At 36.4% G+C, this 14,784-nt stretch overlaps 3 protein-coding genes across 4 annotated transcripts; 2 read left to right on the top strand and 1 right to left on the bottom strand.

Moving 5' to 3' along the window:
- The first annotated feature begins 2,149 nt into the window (after nt 1–2,149).
- LOC132190192 (signal peptidase complex-like protein DTM1) lies at nt 2,150–4,870 on the top strand. Of its 2 annotated transcripts, XM_059605103.1 has the most exons (4): nt 2,150–2,406; nt 2,486–2,794; nt 4,413–4,499; nt 4,712–4,870. In XM_059605103.1, coding segments are annotated over exons 2-4 (330 nt in total). In that variant the 5' UTR covers nt 2,150–2,406; nt 2,486–2,552; the 3' UTR covers nt 4,713–4,870. The 2 variants fall into 2 exon arrangements, with proteins under 2 accessions (XP_059461086.1, XP_059461085.1); XM_059605102.1 differs by lacking the exon at nt 4,712–4,870 and having other exon boundaries at nt 2,151–2,406; nt 4,413–4,656.
- Nucleotides 4,871–7,587: 2,717 nt separating this feature from the next.
- LOC132189982 (multifunctional methyltransferase subunit TRM112 homolog A) lies at nt 7,588–8,633 on the top strand. Its single transcript, XM_059604846.1, has one exon. It carries the CDS (start codon nt 8,083–8,085, stop codon nt 8,449–8,451), a length of 369 nt encoding a protein of 122 aa, XP_059460829.1. The 5' UTR covers nt 7,588–8,082; the 3' UTR covers nt 8,452–8,633.
- A 307-nt stretch (nt 8,634–8,940) lies between these two features.
- On the bottom strand, nt 8,941–14,611 carry LOC132189981 (uncharacterized). Its single transcript, XM_059604845.1, has 8 exons — nt 14,181–14,611; nt 13,921–14,061; nt 13,523–13,750; nt 12,115–12,322; nt 11,317–11,453; nt 10,445–10,525; nt 9,454–9,520; nt 8,941–9,365 (listed from the first exon to the last, which is right to left on the bottom strand). Exons 1-8 carry the CDS (start codon nt 14,498–14,500, stop codon nt 9,066–9,068), a joined length of 1,482 nt encoding a protein of 493 aa, XP_059460828.1. The 5' UTR covers nt 14,501–14,611; the 3' UTR covers nt 8,941–9,065.
- Nucleotides 14,612–14,784: the final 173 nt, after the last annotated feature.

Here is a 14,784-nt window from a genome sequence, read left to right as displayed (position 1 = left end):
ACTGCAAGCATTTTTTTAAGTTCAATTGAGTTATAGTTTGATTCAACCCCACTAAAACATCATGGAAACTGAGATGGTTTATATTAATCCTAGCGTGTACGAATTGCGATGTACCTAACCACTTTGGGAATTTTTTTTTAGCTATTGAACCATCAGTACCCTAAATGGTAAATTTGATCTTGGGCCTGCAGTTTGAAATTATGGAAATGATCCCAGGCCATTGAACCACCATCTAGGTAGCAGGGCTCAGGCCCAATCTACTCAGTTTCCATCCCAGGCCTGCTATTTGTTGACGGAGACGCTACTGCCAAATCTAGATAATTAACAGAAAATTGAGATTATTGCCGCAGTTTGGAACCTGGTGAGTGAAGTGTTGCGGAAGTTTTTCCCAATTTACTTCATTTCATTTATGCTTTTTGAAAGAACTTTAATAACATAAACATCATAGAACAACTCTATATTATTTTATTTTCTGATATTATGCCATATTATTTGTTAGTAAAAACTACTTTTTGTCCTCATAAACTATAACATCTTAGCACTTTTGTCATATTAACGGCCAACTGTACTACTTTGCTCCCATGAACTACTATTTTGTGTCCAAAACTCCATTCCGTTAGTCAAAGCTGTTAACTCAGATGGTCAACCCATCATTTTGCGTCACTTTGCCCCCATGAATTATAACGCACCGTCACTTTGATCGTTTGAGTTAACGGCTTTGACTGACAGAATGAGATTTTTTGCACAAAATGGTAGTTCATGAGAGCAAAGTAGTACAATTGACAATTCATGAAAAGAAAGTGCCATAGTATTATAGTTCATGCGGCAAAATGTAATTTTCCCTATTTGTTATCTAATTAATATGCATCTTCTTTAACTAGCAATCAAACTAAAGGCCTTCTATCATTTTTATTTTTCTATATTTTGCTCATTTGCCTATCTTAATGAGCTTTACAAAATTATAGTAAAATTAACTCTAATTGAAGAAAAAAAAAATTGTCTATCTAATCTTTTGTATATTTTATACCTGATCTTTTCGTTAAAAAAAGAATATGAATATAAAAGGTTTGACTAACGTGACATCTATGTGACATTATATAAATGGCATTACTTAAGAGACACGTAAGCATGAGTAGTCAATTAAATGATAATTAAGTTTTAAGGGAGGACAAGGAGCTGAAAATAGCTCTTCGTATAGGTTTGGTTGCAACTTGGGGTGAAAGGACGGTTAATATCGCTACCCGCTAAGTAGTCAATTAAATGATAATTAAGTTTCAAGGGAGGGCAAGGGCTAAAAATAGCTCTTGGTATAGCCATATTGGTTTGGTTGCAACTAAAAGTGAAAAGGTGGGCGAATAATATTGCTAACCGGTATATATATCTATATATAGTAAGGTATTATTGTATTATCGTAGAAAAGACAACGTTTTGATTTTTAATTTAATTTTCTAACTTTAAAAAAAAAAAAAAAAAAAACGGTTATTAAGGTTACTAATCGATAACTGTCTAAGTAGTTATAGTTAATGATTTTAGTTAATAACTGCTAATTGTAACTGCCTTTACACTCCTAGTTGCAACTATAAATTTGGTAAAAAAAAAATGTAGGTAAATAATGATTCGTAACAATTATTTGTCCGAATTGTTAGAATCAATGTGAAAGATTTCATGTAAGACCCACACGATCAATTAAATGAATTATATATAAAATTTCTCACATTAGATTAGAGCATCTTCAGCAATACTTGAAAATTTTTTTTTTTTTAGCTAAATTTAACATCTATATCTTATTTTCTTGCTTCAGTAGCGGTCCTTGTAGAATACAATTTTTCTCAACAATTGCTAATATAAAAGTTTACTGTAACAATTTTTTAAGTAATATTTTATTATATTTTATTATTCTTTTTATTTTTTAATATTTTCTCTATGGAAAAGGAAAAAAAAATGATAAAAAATAATAAAATAATATTAAAAAATAATATTTAATTAATATGAGTAGTTAAAATAGAGATTGCGTTAAAGTGTATAATAAAAAATTAGTAGCTAAAAAGCTTAAAAAATATATATATATATATATATATATTTTGAGTAGTTAAATAGAAATTAATAATAATTCTTACGGATAATTGTCGTGAATCCCAATCCCGCTGCCATTACACGGAGTCATCACTTTCGGGACGGTTTGGGGGCAGAAAAAGGCGCGAGGGGTTTGGTTAAGGGTTGGTGAGTGGTACAGGCAAGAGATTACGCGAACTCTAATGACGGCTTTTACCCTAAACCCCCCATCCAATGCCTCTGCTTTCTCTACTGCAAAAACAACAGCTCAGCGGTTGATTACGCGTCACGCAATAGTTAAAGAGTTGCCCAGAGCCGTTGAGCTCACATTTAATGTAGTGCCCAGCCCAACGGGTAACTACTTCAGTTTTAGGATTTCTAAATACTCTTTCGTCGTCTTATTTATTTATTTTTCCTTCTTCTTCTTCTTTAGCTTGTGGGGTTCTTCATACTTCAAAACTGACATTCTTCAATCGAGTCTCTCGGCCTCTGCGAGTCCCATGGCGAACGACGCCGTACTCCGATCCTGTCTGATATGTCTTGCCGCAATTATATTGGTGGTTGGGATATGCACGCAGTCCTTCAAGAAAATGGTGGCCACCTACGTGGTGGGTGTGCTGGGAATTGCCGGGGTGATCTTGCCGGATTGGGCTTACTTCAATCGCGATTTCTCGAGGTGGACCTCTCCGATGACTGCCGAGGAAAGGGCCGCTCAAATTGCTCAAAGATCTGGATCCAAGAGGTTAGTTTCTGACTGATTTTTACAGCTTTATTTATTTATTTTTTAAACAATATGCTCTGTTTGGTTGGTGAGAAAGCATGGGAAAACAGGAAAAGAAAGTCTCGGCTTCTGTGTCTTAGGTCGTCCATTGTCATCGTTTTCAACAAATGTTAAAACCTCTGCTTAATTAAAGGCCAAGGGTATTATTGGGATTTTAATTTAGAAAACAAAATTATTTTTGCTTCTTTATCTAATTTCATTCCACAATAACTTTATTTATCTTATTTTATAAAGAAATATTAGGACTCAATAAGATATTCATATTTGGCTCATATTCTCGTACAAATTCAATAGATTAACCATTAAATTTGTGGGGGTCTACCATTGATTTATGTGCGATTCACATAAGTTTACAAATCTAAAAACTGATTTGTAAGATGAGATTGACCAAGTATGAAAAAAATATTGACCCATAGCATTTCTCTATTTTATATTATTAAAATATTATTTCCTTACAAAGTACAAGTTTCCTACATACTCTTATTTTTTTTACAAAATTTCAACAGAATCCCTAATGAAAGGCAATAAAAAGAAAAGAAAGAAAAATATTTTGTATTAAAATAATAAATAAGGAAGCTTAAAAGTGTAGCATTGTAGCATTTCTAATGTTCAAGGAATATGCTACATGTGAACTTTTTGTAATTTTTTTGAAATTTTTTCTATATTTAGGGAAGAAAATAGGTTATAGAGAAGTTGATTCTAGTGTTCTGACGTGATAGTGAAAATAATTTTGAGTGTTTTATAAAATAAATTGTTTGTTAATGTTTTTATTTTTTGCAAAACATTTTTCAAAATAGCGATTTTAAAAAGTGCGATTTGAAAATATGATTTTTAAAAACGCAATTAAACATTTAGTAAAATCACAGTTTAAGCTTTAAAATTGTGCATTTTTAAAAAGACACCTCATTACTTACAATTTCGTAATTTTTAAAAAACACAGTTTTAAACAATTTATTTTTTACGATTTAATTTAAAATCACACATTTTATCTAAGAACCGACAATTCTAAACCCGCCCTTCAAAAATGGTAAGCAAATGAGCCCCACGTCCTGCAAAACAAATGACATAAATGGTTGGCTGTTACTTCATTTAATACCTTCCATTAATTATGAAGGAGCCCACCATGGTTGTTTCCCATGCTCTGTATCTCCCAGTGAGATTTTTTTTTTTTTTCTTCTTCCTCTTGGCTCAAACCCTGGCGGCTATCAGAGCTACCTTTACATTAATTGGTTTCATAGATCAATTCTTCTTATACGCTAAGAAAGAAATGAATTGGAGATGATCAAATTAATATAAAATAAGAGATAATATTATCTTAATATTAAAATTAAATGACAGTTTATAATATTATCCTTCTTTTTACACTAAAAAGACATATTCCCCATGCATGCAATGAAACGATTGGCTTGTCATCCTTGTGGTGTATGTGAAGGATTACTCTTATGACCAAAAGCGAGCAAAAAATTACCGATTGGAACCATTAATGATGATGATGAAGAATTGAGTAGAGAACAATAATGAGGGATGCTCAGATCGATGTTTACTGATTTGTTAGAGAAGTTGCTCTCTTTTGTTGCAGGTTTAGGATCTATTATATGAGAGTGGCTATCTATACTACAGTTTATGCTCTAGCTCTGAACAAGTGGTGGACGTTTGTATCAAACTAGTACGTACACTACATTAATTTGTGCTGTTTGTAACTTTATATAATATTGTTTCCTTATTTCGGTTCTTGCAAAATTGTAACTCTTGGGTCTCATGACTCCAACTACTATGCTTGGGACTGCTGGTTTTTGCAAAATTGTTATCCCTTATTTTTTTCTCTTTATAATGTTACGGGGATTATTGGATCATAACTCAAACGTTATTCGAGTGTAGGGCAAAGGAAGATGACAGCTGCCTCAACAATATCAACATGTTGTTGTTGTCATCTGAAACCACCTAGTTTCCAGCAGTGTGTTTGTATGTTTTAGCTGCAACAATTTTAAGTGCTAATGAATTTTTGTGGTTGCAAAAATTATATTAAGCCCATGCAATGCACAAGTAGTAGGTTCCAAATCTTTAATCTTACTTGTGAGCAATGACCCCATATAAAAAATCAAATTCTATTTGAGCCTACGTTAAATGTTAGTTTAGATTAACTAGGACATACACACTCATGCAAGTTTTTTTTTTTTTTTTTTGATAACGGGAACTTCGATAAGGCAGGACCCTTCGGATCCATCCTAATAGAGTAAACTTCAGACTTGTGCACTGCACTTACAAAAGTTTCTCTACATGGACCAAGGTGAATTACGAGCTTTTTACTAGGGGGTGTAGCCCCGAAGGGAAAGTAGCACTGGTGGGTTTCGAACAGGAGCATCTTAGAGTCCTAGTCTACTCTTTAAAGCCACTGAGCTAACCCCTTTGGGTTACTTATACAAGTCTTTACGTGCTAATTGCTATATCTATTACATTACTAAGATAATTCTTTCTTATCTGTTTAAATACTTAACAAATTCTTACTTATCAAAAAACACTTAACATGTTCTCATTACAAGTTAAAAATAACCAAAATAAAGTTTTATAAAATCTTATACTGGGGTAACCAAATTTATAACTTGCCTAATAATCAAACTTAATTTTATGTTTGCATTCGACCTAAATGAAATGAGTTCGAATGGAGTCTATCTAATGTAAACTAGGCCCAAAACTGTTTACGCTATGTTCGTTTAGCAGCCCATGCAATGCACAAATTATATTAAGTGAGAATAAGTTCTAATGAATTTTTGTGGTTGCAAAAATTATATTAAGCCCATGCAATGCACAAGTAGTAGGTTCCAAATCTTTATTCTTACTTGTGTGCAATGACCCCATATAAGAAATCAAATTCTATTAGCCTAGGTTCAATGTTAGTTTAGATTAACTAGGACATACACACTTATGCAAGTCTTTTATTTATTTATTTTTTATGATGGGAACTTCGACAAAGCAGGGCCCTTTGAATCCATCCTGATAGAGTAAACCTCGGACCTGTGCACTGCACTCACAAAAGTTTCTCTACATGTACCAGGGTGAATTACTAGCTTTTCACCAGAGGGTAGGCCTATCAACCCGGTCCGGTTTCCTGGTTTTAGGTCAAAACTGGAGACCGGAACGAGGATACCCCGGTTCTTGGTTTCGGGCAACCGGAACCGGGTCCCGGTTAACAGGAGTCCCAGTTACCGGCCAGTTCCGATTTTACCCAGTCTGGTAACCGGTTTTTTAAGAATAATGTTTGCCGTGAACCATGGTCACCTTCTCCAGCAACTTTCTTGCCAGACTCAGCCACAAAAACCTTGCATCTCAGTCCAAGAACATTCTCTTCTCCAAACAAGAGCAATCTTGTTTTTCCATTGTTACAAACACTCAAGAAAACATCCAAACTAAAACTTAAACTCCTCTATGAAATCAAATCAGAAAATTAACAACCCAAAAGGGCCAAAACTCCACCATTCGGCCATGGCAGAGAACACCCCAGCAAAACCCAGAAAATGAACAACCCAAAACTCATCTCCCTTAACAAAACCCAGAAAACCCAAAACCCAAAATTAACAACCCAAAACTCCTCTCCCTCAGCAAAACCCAGCAAAAGTCCTCTCCCTCAGCAAAATCAATGCCAATACATATATTAATTATGTATAGACAAAAAGAGAGAGGGAGAGAGAGAGAGAGAAAGAGACAAAGTGTGTGTGTGTTAAAGAGCGGCGGTTGGGTAAGGAAGAAGAGAGGCGTGAACTGTGAAGTGAACCCTAAGTGGCTAAATGGCTAAAAACAATATCTATATATATATATATATATATATGCACCTGATTCTGGTTTCCCGGTTTTTATCGGGTAATTTTTGACAGCCCTACCAGAGGGTGAGGCCCCAAAGGAGAAGTAGCACCGGTGGGTTTCGAACCTAAGACCATTGAGGAGCATCTTAGAGTCCTAAGTTCTACTCTTTTAAACCACTAAGCCAACTCCTTTGGGTTACTTATGCAAGTCTTTACGTGCTTCAAATTACGTAAATCAATAGTTCAAACCGCACTCAAAGGTAGGGCATTTCCCATTTTTAACTTTTGGACTGATAACTGGTTGCTAGATAAGCCATTAATAGAATATGCTACGGCGGATACTCTTTGCTTTCCTAAAATTTAAGAATTACTGGATATAGCAATGGGAACTGGAACTTACAACCTGTTATTGGTCGGCTTGGGAGTGAATTCGTCATAGAACTGAGGAAAAGACCTGGGCAAAAGCAGTTTGGAGCAAGAATGTCCCACCAAAGCTTAACATGTTTGCTTGGAAGCTGTTCTACCATACGAAGAGAATTCTTTCTTATCTCTTTAAATACTTAACAAATTCTTACTTATCAAAAAACACTTAACATGTTCTCATTACAAGTTAAAAATAATCAAAATAAAGTTAACAAGTTATAAAATCTTATACTGAGGTAACCAAATTTATAACTCGCCTAATGATCAAACCTAATTTTATGTTTACATTTGACCTAAATGAAATGAGTTCGAATGGAGCCTATCTAATCTAAACTAGGCCCAAAACTGTTTACGCTATGTTCGTTTAGAAGCCCTTTTTTAGGGTTTCGTCAGAATATATATTTTTTTTGGTAATTTTCGTCAGAAGTTGGAATTCGATAATTTACGATTCAACTCCGGTATTTTTTAATTAAAAAAATATATAAATGATTATTATTGTTTAATAAGATTTTTTCTAAGACTGAAACCACGTCCTTTCAAAGATATATTTAAACGCCCTATCCCAAAAACCCTATCAACCTGCGCCGTCGTTCACCTCTGACGTTGTTTACCGTTTCTCTTGAGATTCCCAGAGAATACAAAGAAGTCTTCGTCGAAGACAGATTCATCATCGGTGCCGTGAGCCCGTACTTGGGGATCGTTTCGTCGTCGACGATCCCAGCGATATCAGATCCAATCCCCAAGTGCGAATGATCACCGGATCCTCCGAGAGTCCCGATTTCTCCTTGTAATCCTTATTCATCATCTCCAGCTCTCGCTGCCGAGCTTCTCTCTTGGCTTCGCGTGCTCTTTCTTTAGGGGTTAGGTATCGGACGGGCGCGCTGCTCGAGCCTGTCTTCTCGCTCGAACGGTTTTTTGGCTACCACTCCGCCGCTCTTAGAATTGGGTTGGGCCTTTTCGCCTCCACAAAAAGGCGAAAACATCCCTCCTATTGCTCTGCTGCTACTCCATTGCGACTGACAGCGAAAGATGAGGCTGCTAACTCATAACATGCTCTCCTCCAACATCAAAGGCGTGGCCAACGGCTTTCCTCTCGGCATCGAGGTGGAGAAGGTGATAGAGAAGCAGGTGGAGTTAAGCGCAGACTTCCTACGAAATCTGTTTCCGAAGATCGAGTGGAAGGCCCTCGTTGACGCCGCCAGAACCATGGGCTACGCCGAGCTCCCAGAGGAGGTCGACTCGTCCATGCTCGACTCCAACGAATTCTTGACCAAGTTCCACCACGCCCTCCTGGAGCTCCACCTCGAGGAGGGCGCTCTCGTTTGTCCCGAGACCGGTCGCCGCTTCCCCGTCACTAAGGGCATCCCCAATATGCTCCTTCACGAAGACGAGGTCTGAATCTGATAATATTATTATTTACTGGCTCTCAGATATTATTAATTTGGTATTGGTCTTTCTACCTAGTCGAGAAGCAACTTAGGGTTTTTGGGTAATTAAATCAAGTGCTTATTTGAGAACCTCAAATAAGAGGCTTTTGTTTTTGTTGGAGCGAATGGAAATTAAAGTTATCCTCTTCTTCATCTTCTTTGTGAATTATCAATTAGGTTTTTACTTTGGTTGTTTTTAGAGTGAAGTTCTGTGCAAAGATAGATGACCTGACAAAGGGCTTCAAGCAATCTTTAATCTGTGACTATCTTGAAGCTTTAACCCATCTGTGATCAATCCATATTAATTACACTGCACAAACAACAACACCCAGCACCCAAAACACAAACCAAAGTGAATGCAGGTCAATTACATTGTTGCTTTAATCTAATTCCTCATCTTTCTTATCTTTTGAAAGCGCAATTTGAACCAATCCGTAATGAATGAAGATAATACAAGAAAAAAAAAAAAACGTGATTCTAACTTTTTTTGAACTCGAATAGTAACTGCGCTAGGTAAAAATTAACCCTGCAGCATACAAGCAATTTAAATAACATCCATCCAAAACTCTCCCTCAAAACTAGCTTCTAACTATTTTTGCAGCGTGGGGTCTCACATGGGGGAGGCGGAATGCCAAACACCCAATCAAGAACATTCAAATATTTTGATCGAAAAACTTCCCTTTCCTGCGAATAGCAGTGCATTATGATGGCCGTTGCTAAGCTGAAAATCACCACATCAGCTCTCTTCAAATTCTTTGACTGTGGCAGATATCCAGCTTCAGTTATACATGTGAAGAAGCTCTCGATAGCCCGGGCAAGGCAGTAGAGTGATATCTCAGTTCGCCTGCTTTTTTTCTCAATGGCCAATGCCAAGCCAGTTGGAAACTGCACAAGAACATAGCTTTTACTCTCAATGCAAAAGCATTTTTTTTTTTTTTCTTTTGATATCAAATGGTTGGAGTCAGTCCTATACCGTTCCCATTGCCACCATTGGAATGTTACATCTCTTGAAGATCCTGAAGAGCAGGCACGTCCACATCCTGGTGAAAAATAAAAATGAGTCTATGAACATCGCAGGTGTAAAATATGAGGTGAAATGAAGGGCACATTTGACTGTTTTTAGGGCACGTGTAAATAGGACTCCTTGACCGCTTGATGCAATGCAAAAGCCGTGCAGTAGCATTTTAGTTTGCAATTCTTATAGCATTTTAATTATTTGATCAGTGATCAATAAATTGGTATTGACTATTGAGGCCAAAGCTCGACAAAAGGCTAGAACACGGAAAGAGCAAAGCATTCCTTTGTTGAAACATTAAGAGCAAAATTAGGTACCTTACATCCAATTACTAGATCGATGTCGTTTTCAAGAATTTAAAACACACGTCCTTCTCTTTTTTCTTTTTTTTTGTTGGTTTTGTTATGACGAATATGCCAACTTGACAACTCAATTATGCTCTGGCATATTGCCCAACATTTTCGAATTCTCTCAACAGCACTACTTCATACCTCTCAAACCTCCCCTCAGTTTCTTGAATAACAACTTATAATGCAACAGCAGCTACTCAACAAAACGAAAAAAAACAAAAGACAAAAAACAAAATATAGCATCTTATCAGCAAACACGTGTGCTTCCACCATTTTTTTTTTTCTCTTTGGACAGATAGAGCCCACCATGATTTTTCCATTAACGGCTATAATTTTTTCCTTGCTATAAGAAGCTATTACCAATAAGAATACCCTGAAACAAGTTTTCAATCATTTAACATATTGGAGTGAGATGGTATGCACTCAGAACTAGTTTCATAACTTCTAGGATTCATGTCTGGTGTGGGTCCCTATAATATAGAAATATAATTCATAACCCTTATGGTATCAAATAACTTCTTCAGCGCAAGAGACCATGGCATCATCAATGGATCACGACGGTGCAGAGATAACTAAAAGAAAAAAGGAAAGATGCTAACCAGGCAGATGAGCAATATACAGATAGAAACAAGCTTGATCTTGCAGTGCCAAGAAGACCCTTTCCTAATATTGTATAAGGCCTGCATACAATCAAACAGATAAATCATCCATGAGTGATACGTCCAGCAGAACATGAGTTCATTGACAAAAATCCAATATGTATTTCTAAAAGATCTCAAAGCACAAACAACAAGGGGTACTTAGTACAATGAAGAATGAAGAAGGACCGAAAGCATCTTCAAAACTGGCAGGCAAGTTTAGACTGTTCATTGAAAAAAAAAAAAGAAGCAGGAATAAAGTAAAGGGGATGTGCTCAAATTCTTATTATAATGATGAATAAAGGTTGGAGAAAAAAAGGCACTGAGAAATGTTTTCTGAGTGCTCAAGTTTGAATTTTTTGGGTTTCACAAGGAAGGTATCAACCATTTATAGATCTACTGCAGATAGGGCTTTTAGGAACAAAGTGATGAACAGAAACAACTGTATAAAGAACTGTGCTTCCAATGCACGAGCAGACTCAACCCAGTCATTAAGTCATCAGCTAGTTATTTCCCACAACATAGGCTAAAACAAAAATTTGTTTGAAGTCATGCCAAGAATTTATAGCACACTTATGCAGCTATGTAGCTAGCCAGCATGTTAACCGTAAACATTATATCTAGGAACTCAGGTAATCATATGAGAGCAGGATGCATGCAGGAAATCATAATCTGTCACCTTAAAAGAAATTACCAACACCAACTACACTTGAACTAGCATATTCTCTAGCAATTACAACCAGAAAACAATTTAACACATTTTCTTATAGCGACTAAGTGAAAAAAAAAAAAAAAAATTGATAAGACTTGGGAAAAACTACTAGTTCCATCACCTTTTCCGAAGGCCCTGACGATGAACTATCAGTGCAGGAATCAAATATACTGGTAGATACACTGGCAATGCTCTTTTATAGGCTTGAAGAAAAAAAGAAAGAACATGTGCACTGCATGACTGATTTCCATGTATGATCTGCAAATAAGTATAAAAACTGCACAATAACTATTTGAGCAAAGTGCAAAAAAGTGATAATACGCTGTTCTAGGATATATACACACACACAATTCAAACAGGAACTTTAGAAAATGGCAAATGCAACATGCAAAGGCTGCCTTACATTTCAAGCTAAAATGAATAAGTATGAAAGACATGCAAAGGCTCTATTTATTGATCAGGAAATTTGCATGAAACAAGTAAACAACAACTCAGGAGAATAGTGTATCCCTCATATTTGATGAATCCTACCTACTCAATCTACATGTTCGGTTATTCTGATGTCAAATAACTCCTGCAAGTGGCTCTATGCTTTTTGAATGACCGGGTATCTGGTTTTTTTCTAAAAACGAGACTTATTAAGAATAATACCATTAGACTGCTGCACTGAAGTAAACTAGAGTGCTTTAAGTGAGAACAATGACCCAATGTTATAAAGAATACTGGGAGTATGTACCAACACACACACACGCACACACAAAGCATTTTAGATTTAGTAAGTATAAGTATTCATTGAATGTTGCACATCCAATTTTATCACTTTATTTATTTGGTTAATGAATTGTATATCTATGTACAAAAAAGTGTGATATATCATCACTTGATAAAATAAGAGTAGGATAAACCTGGGAATGCATACCGAGCAGGGAACCTTCATTTCAGGATCTAGTTTAATGTTTGTCCCCTTCCCCTTGTAAAATTTCTCGATTTCTTCCAAATTAGTAAAAGGAATGCCACTTGCAATCTGTTTCACACCTTGCAGGATAACAGAATCCTTTCCACCATGTTTGTTGAGAAAGGACTTGTATGATGCGGGCAGACTCTCTTGCTTCAATATGTAAGCAGACCTGAAAAGCAGAATTCTCCTTTAGATGTATAATAGGATAAGAGTCTATCCCTTTCTAAATATAGCATCATAATAAATTTTAAAGTCAGCCGCTGACCTATGAAAGTATAAGAGGGCACACTTCTTCAATTTGGATATTATGAAGCGGATGGACAAATCATTCCACCATTTACAATTACAAAATAAATAACAAAGAGTCTATTTCATAACAATAATTTGATAATGTAAAACATCAGACAGGGAACTACAAATGTACGTGTCTAATTTGGTATAGCATTTATAGGGATAACCTAAATACATCCATGGACTTCACGACATACATATTTTACAAATTGATAGTTTTCATAATAGAAGGCTTAGAAGCAAAAAAATCCTCGCTTAATAAGGATTTAAGATTAGCATCTACAAAGATGTATACTGAAATTTGCTATAATAAAACAAATACCTTAGATGATCTCTTTTTTCCCATCTTTCTTGTGAATTCAAAGTTTTCTAATTCAAGGTTTAAAAAGTGTCTCTCACCTTTCTTTGGACCTCAGTCCTGAGACATTATTAAGGTCTTGATGAATTAACTGGTTGACCTATGAAATATTCATGAGTAGAAGACCAAGAACCGATACATTCACCCTTAGGTAGAGTGGCCCACATCTCTATTGGTACTACCAGTGGAGGTCCCTCCTTCAATCTCATGACATCCCCATGAAGTATGTTCATAATTTTCAAATGGAAGTAGCTCGTTTCTAGCTACAAGTTTTGGCAGCTGTAGAAGCTATTTAAGCTCAGAGGTTAGTACAACTCCCAACCTATTTAGTAGTTAAGCTACTAGGAAAGTTGACTCGAACATAGCTGATTCACTCTTAGATATAAGTAATTCAGCATATTATTAGTGTGTATACATAAAGTAAAACATTTATGACTAATCAAACATCAATGTAATTATAGTCAGATGGTTGTTTGACATGATTTAACAGTCAACTAAAGATCATTATTGCAGTAGTATCGCCAGGCATAAACCATCAGATCATAAATCTTCTAAAGAGATCAAGAGGTCATAAGAACTTCATACATATTTTAGTAGCATATACCTCAAATTCATTGCCAGAATTATATACTAAAACAACCTTATATGAAAACATATCAAAATCTGAAACCCAATTAAACTAGACAGATCTGCAATACATTGGCAGGACAGGACACATACAAAATTTGTGAAGAGGAGAGACACATGAGAAATATGTCACCATGCGACCACGTGAGAGGTTTACAAATTCGCCCAAACCGCTTGCTCTTTATCCCGCATCGCGACGCCAAGACCGCAGCACGCATGAGTATGTATATGGCCAAGCTCGTATGCTGCGTGTTTAACCCAGTCAGCAGCATCGACGGCCCCGCTACCGCCCCCGCTACCAGAGCCCTCCATTGCGCAGTCCTGAACAAGAGCAACAACACTCCACCCATAAAATCCGAGCATCAATGGAACCAAATCATTTACTCCACAACACGCGCTATAACTAATATCTTAATTTCACAAATCTGGTTCAAATTCAAATAATTTAAAGAGAAAAACAGCAATTAACAAATAGAAGATAAAGAACATGCCTACGATGACCGCCCAGAGCACCAATAAGCTCATCCACAGAGACAAATGTACCAGCAAAAGTTCCAAGAAAGAGACCGTATCTCAAGGTCTCCTTCGCAGCCATTACAATTGCTTCACTGTCCGTAATCACACCGACCTTCCTGTGCACCAAACCAAAAAAAATAAAATCAATATTAAACAAAGAAATAAGAACAAACTCACAAAAACAATGATTAGAAAAAGAAATTTGCAAAAAGATTTGATGTTCAACTAATTTCACCTGGAGGAGGTTAGGACCTTCCGTCGTCTCAATCGAGCTAAGATCGAGAAGAGAGCAAGGCCACCTTTGAGACCAGCTCCAATTGTGAAGCCCTTAACCGAAGCAATGAAAATTCTCCGTAGCTTCTCCGAGTCCGTCAACGGAATCGAATTAAACACGGGCGAATAATAAGAATATGAGGACGAAGTATCGGATTTTCTGCAATGCTTGCAGTTCGGATCACCGGATCCGTCGTGATAGCCGTGAAAACCACCATTCTCGTCGGAGAAGCATGAGCAGCGGCCGTCGGCTCTGGAAATTCCGTCGCCGGACGGCTGCATGGTGGTGAATTAGGGTTTTTGCAGGAAAGTTAGGTGTTGTGGAGGAGATGAATTTGCAGTCGAGAAAACTTGGTGGGAATTTTTGAAAGCGAAGGAGAAAAGGGCGGAAGTGACGAGAAAGAACGTCTTTGCGTCTATCAAGACTCGAGTGAATGACTTACACGTGTGCGGTTTGAAGGTCAGCGTTTGACTCATTTTTAGCCCTTAAAGATATATATATATATATATATATATATAGTAATGTTACGTACCATCTTTTTATTTTTTTTAAATCTTCTTAAAGT

The sequence above is a fragment of the Corylus avellana genome, chromosome ca8 (genome assembly GCF_901000735.1).
Source record: "Corylus avellana chromosome ca8, CavTom2PMs-1.0".
Taxonomy (NCBI): Eukaryota; Viridiplantae; Streptophyta; class Magnoliopsida; order Fagales; family Betulaceae; genus Corylus; species Corylus avellana.
Note: the sequence above shows the minus strand (reverse complement) of the source record. Positions and strands in the feature narration are given on the sequence as shown.

Bases quoted from the DNA above. Each gene is read 5' to 3' on its own strand.
- LOC132190192 (XM_059605103.1), top strand. From the start codon at position 2,553: ATGGCGAACGACGCCGTACTCCGATCCTGTCTGATATGTCTTGCCGCA. The intron at 2,795-4,412 runs GTTAGTTTCTGA...CTTTTGTTGCAG, and splicing joins CAAAGATCTGGATCCAAGAG to GTTTAGGATCTATTATATGA.
- LOC132189982 (XM_059604846.1), top strand. From the start codon at position 8,083: ATGAGGCTGCTAACTCATAACATGCTCTCCTCCAACATCAAAGGCGTG.
- LOC132189981 (XM_059604845.1), bottom strand. From the start codon at position 14,500: ATGCAGCCGTCCGGCGACGGAATTTCCAGAGCCGACGGCCGCTGCTCA. The intron at 10,526-11,316 runs GTGATGGAACTA...GATTGTATGCAG, and splicing joins CGTCAGGGCCTTCGGAAAAG to GCCTTATACAATATTAGGAA. The intron at 9,521-10,444 runs GTTAGCATCTTT...ATTTTTCACCAG, and splicing joins GTATATTGCTCATCTGCCTG to GATGTGGACGTGCCTGCTCT.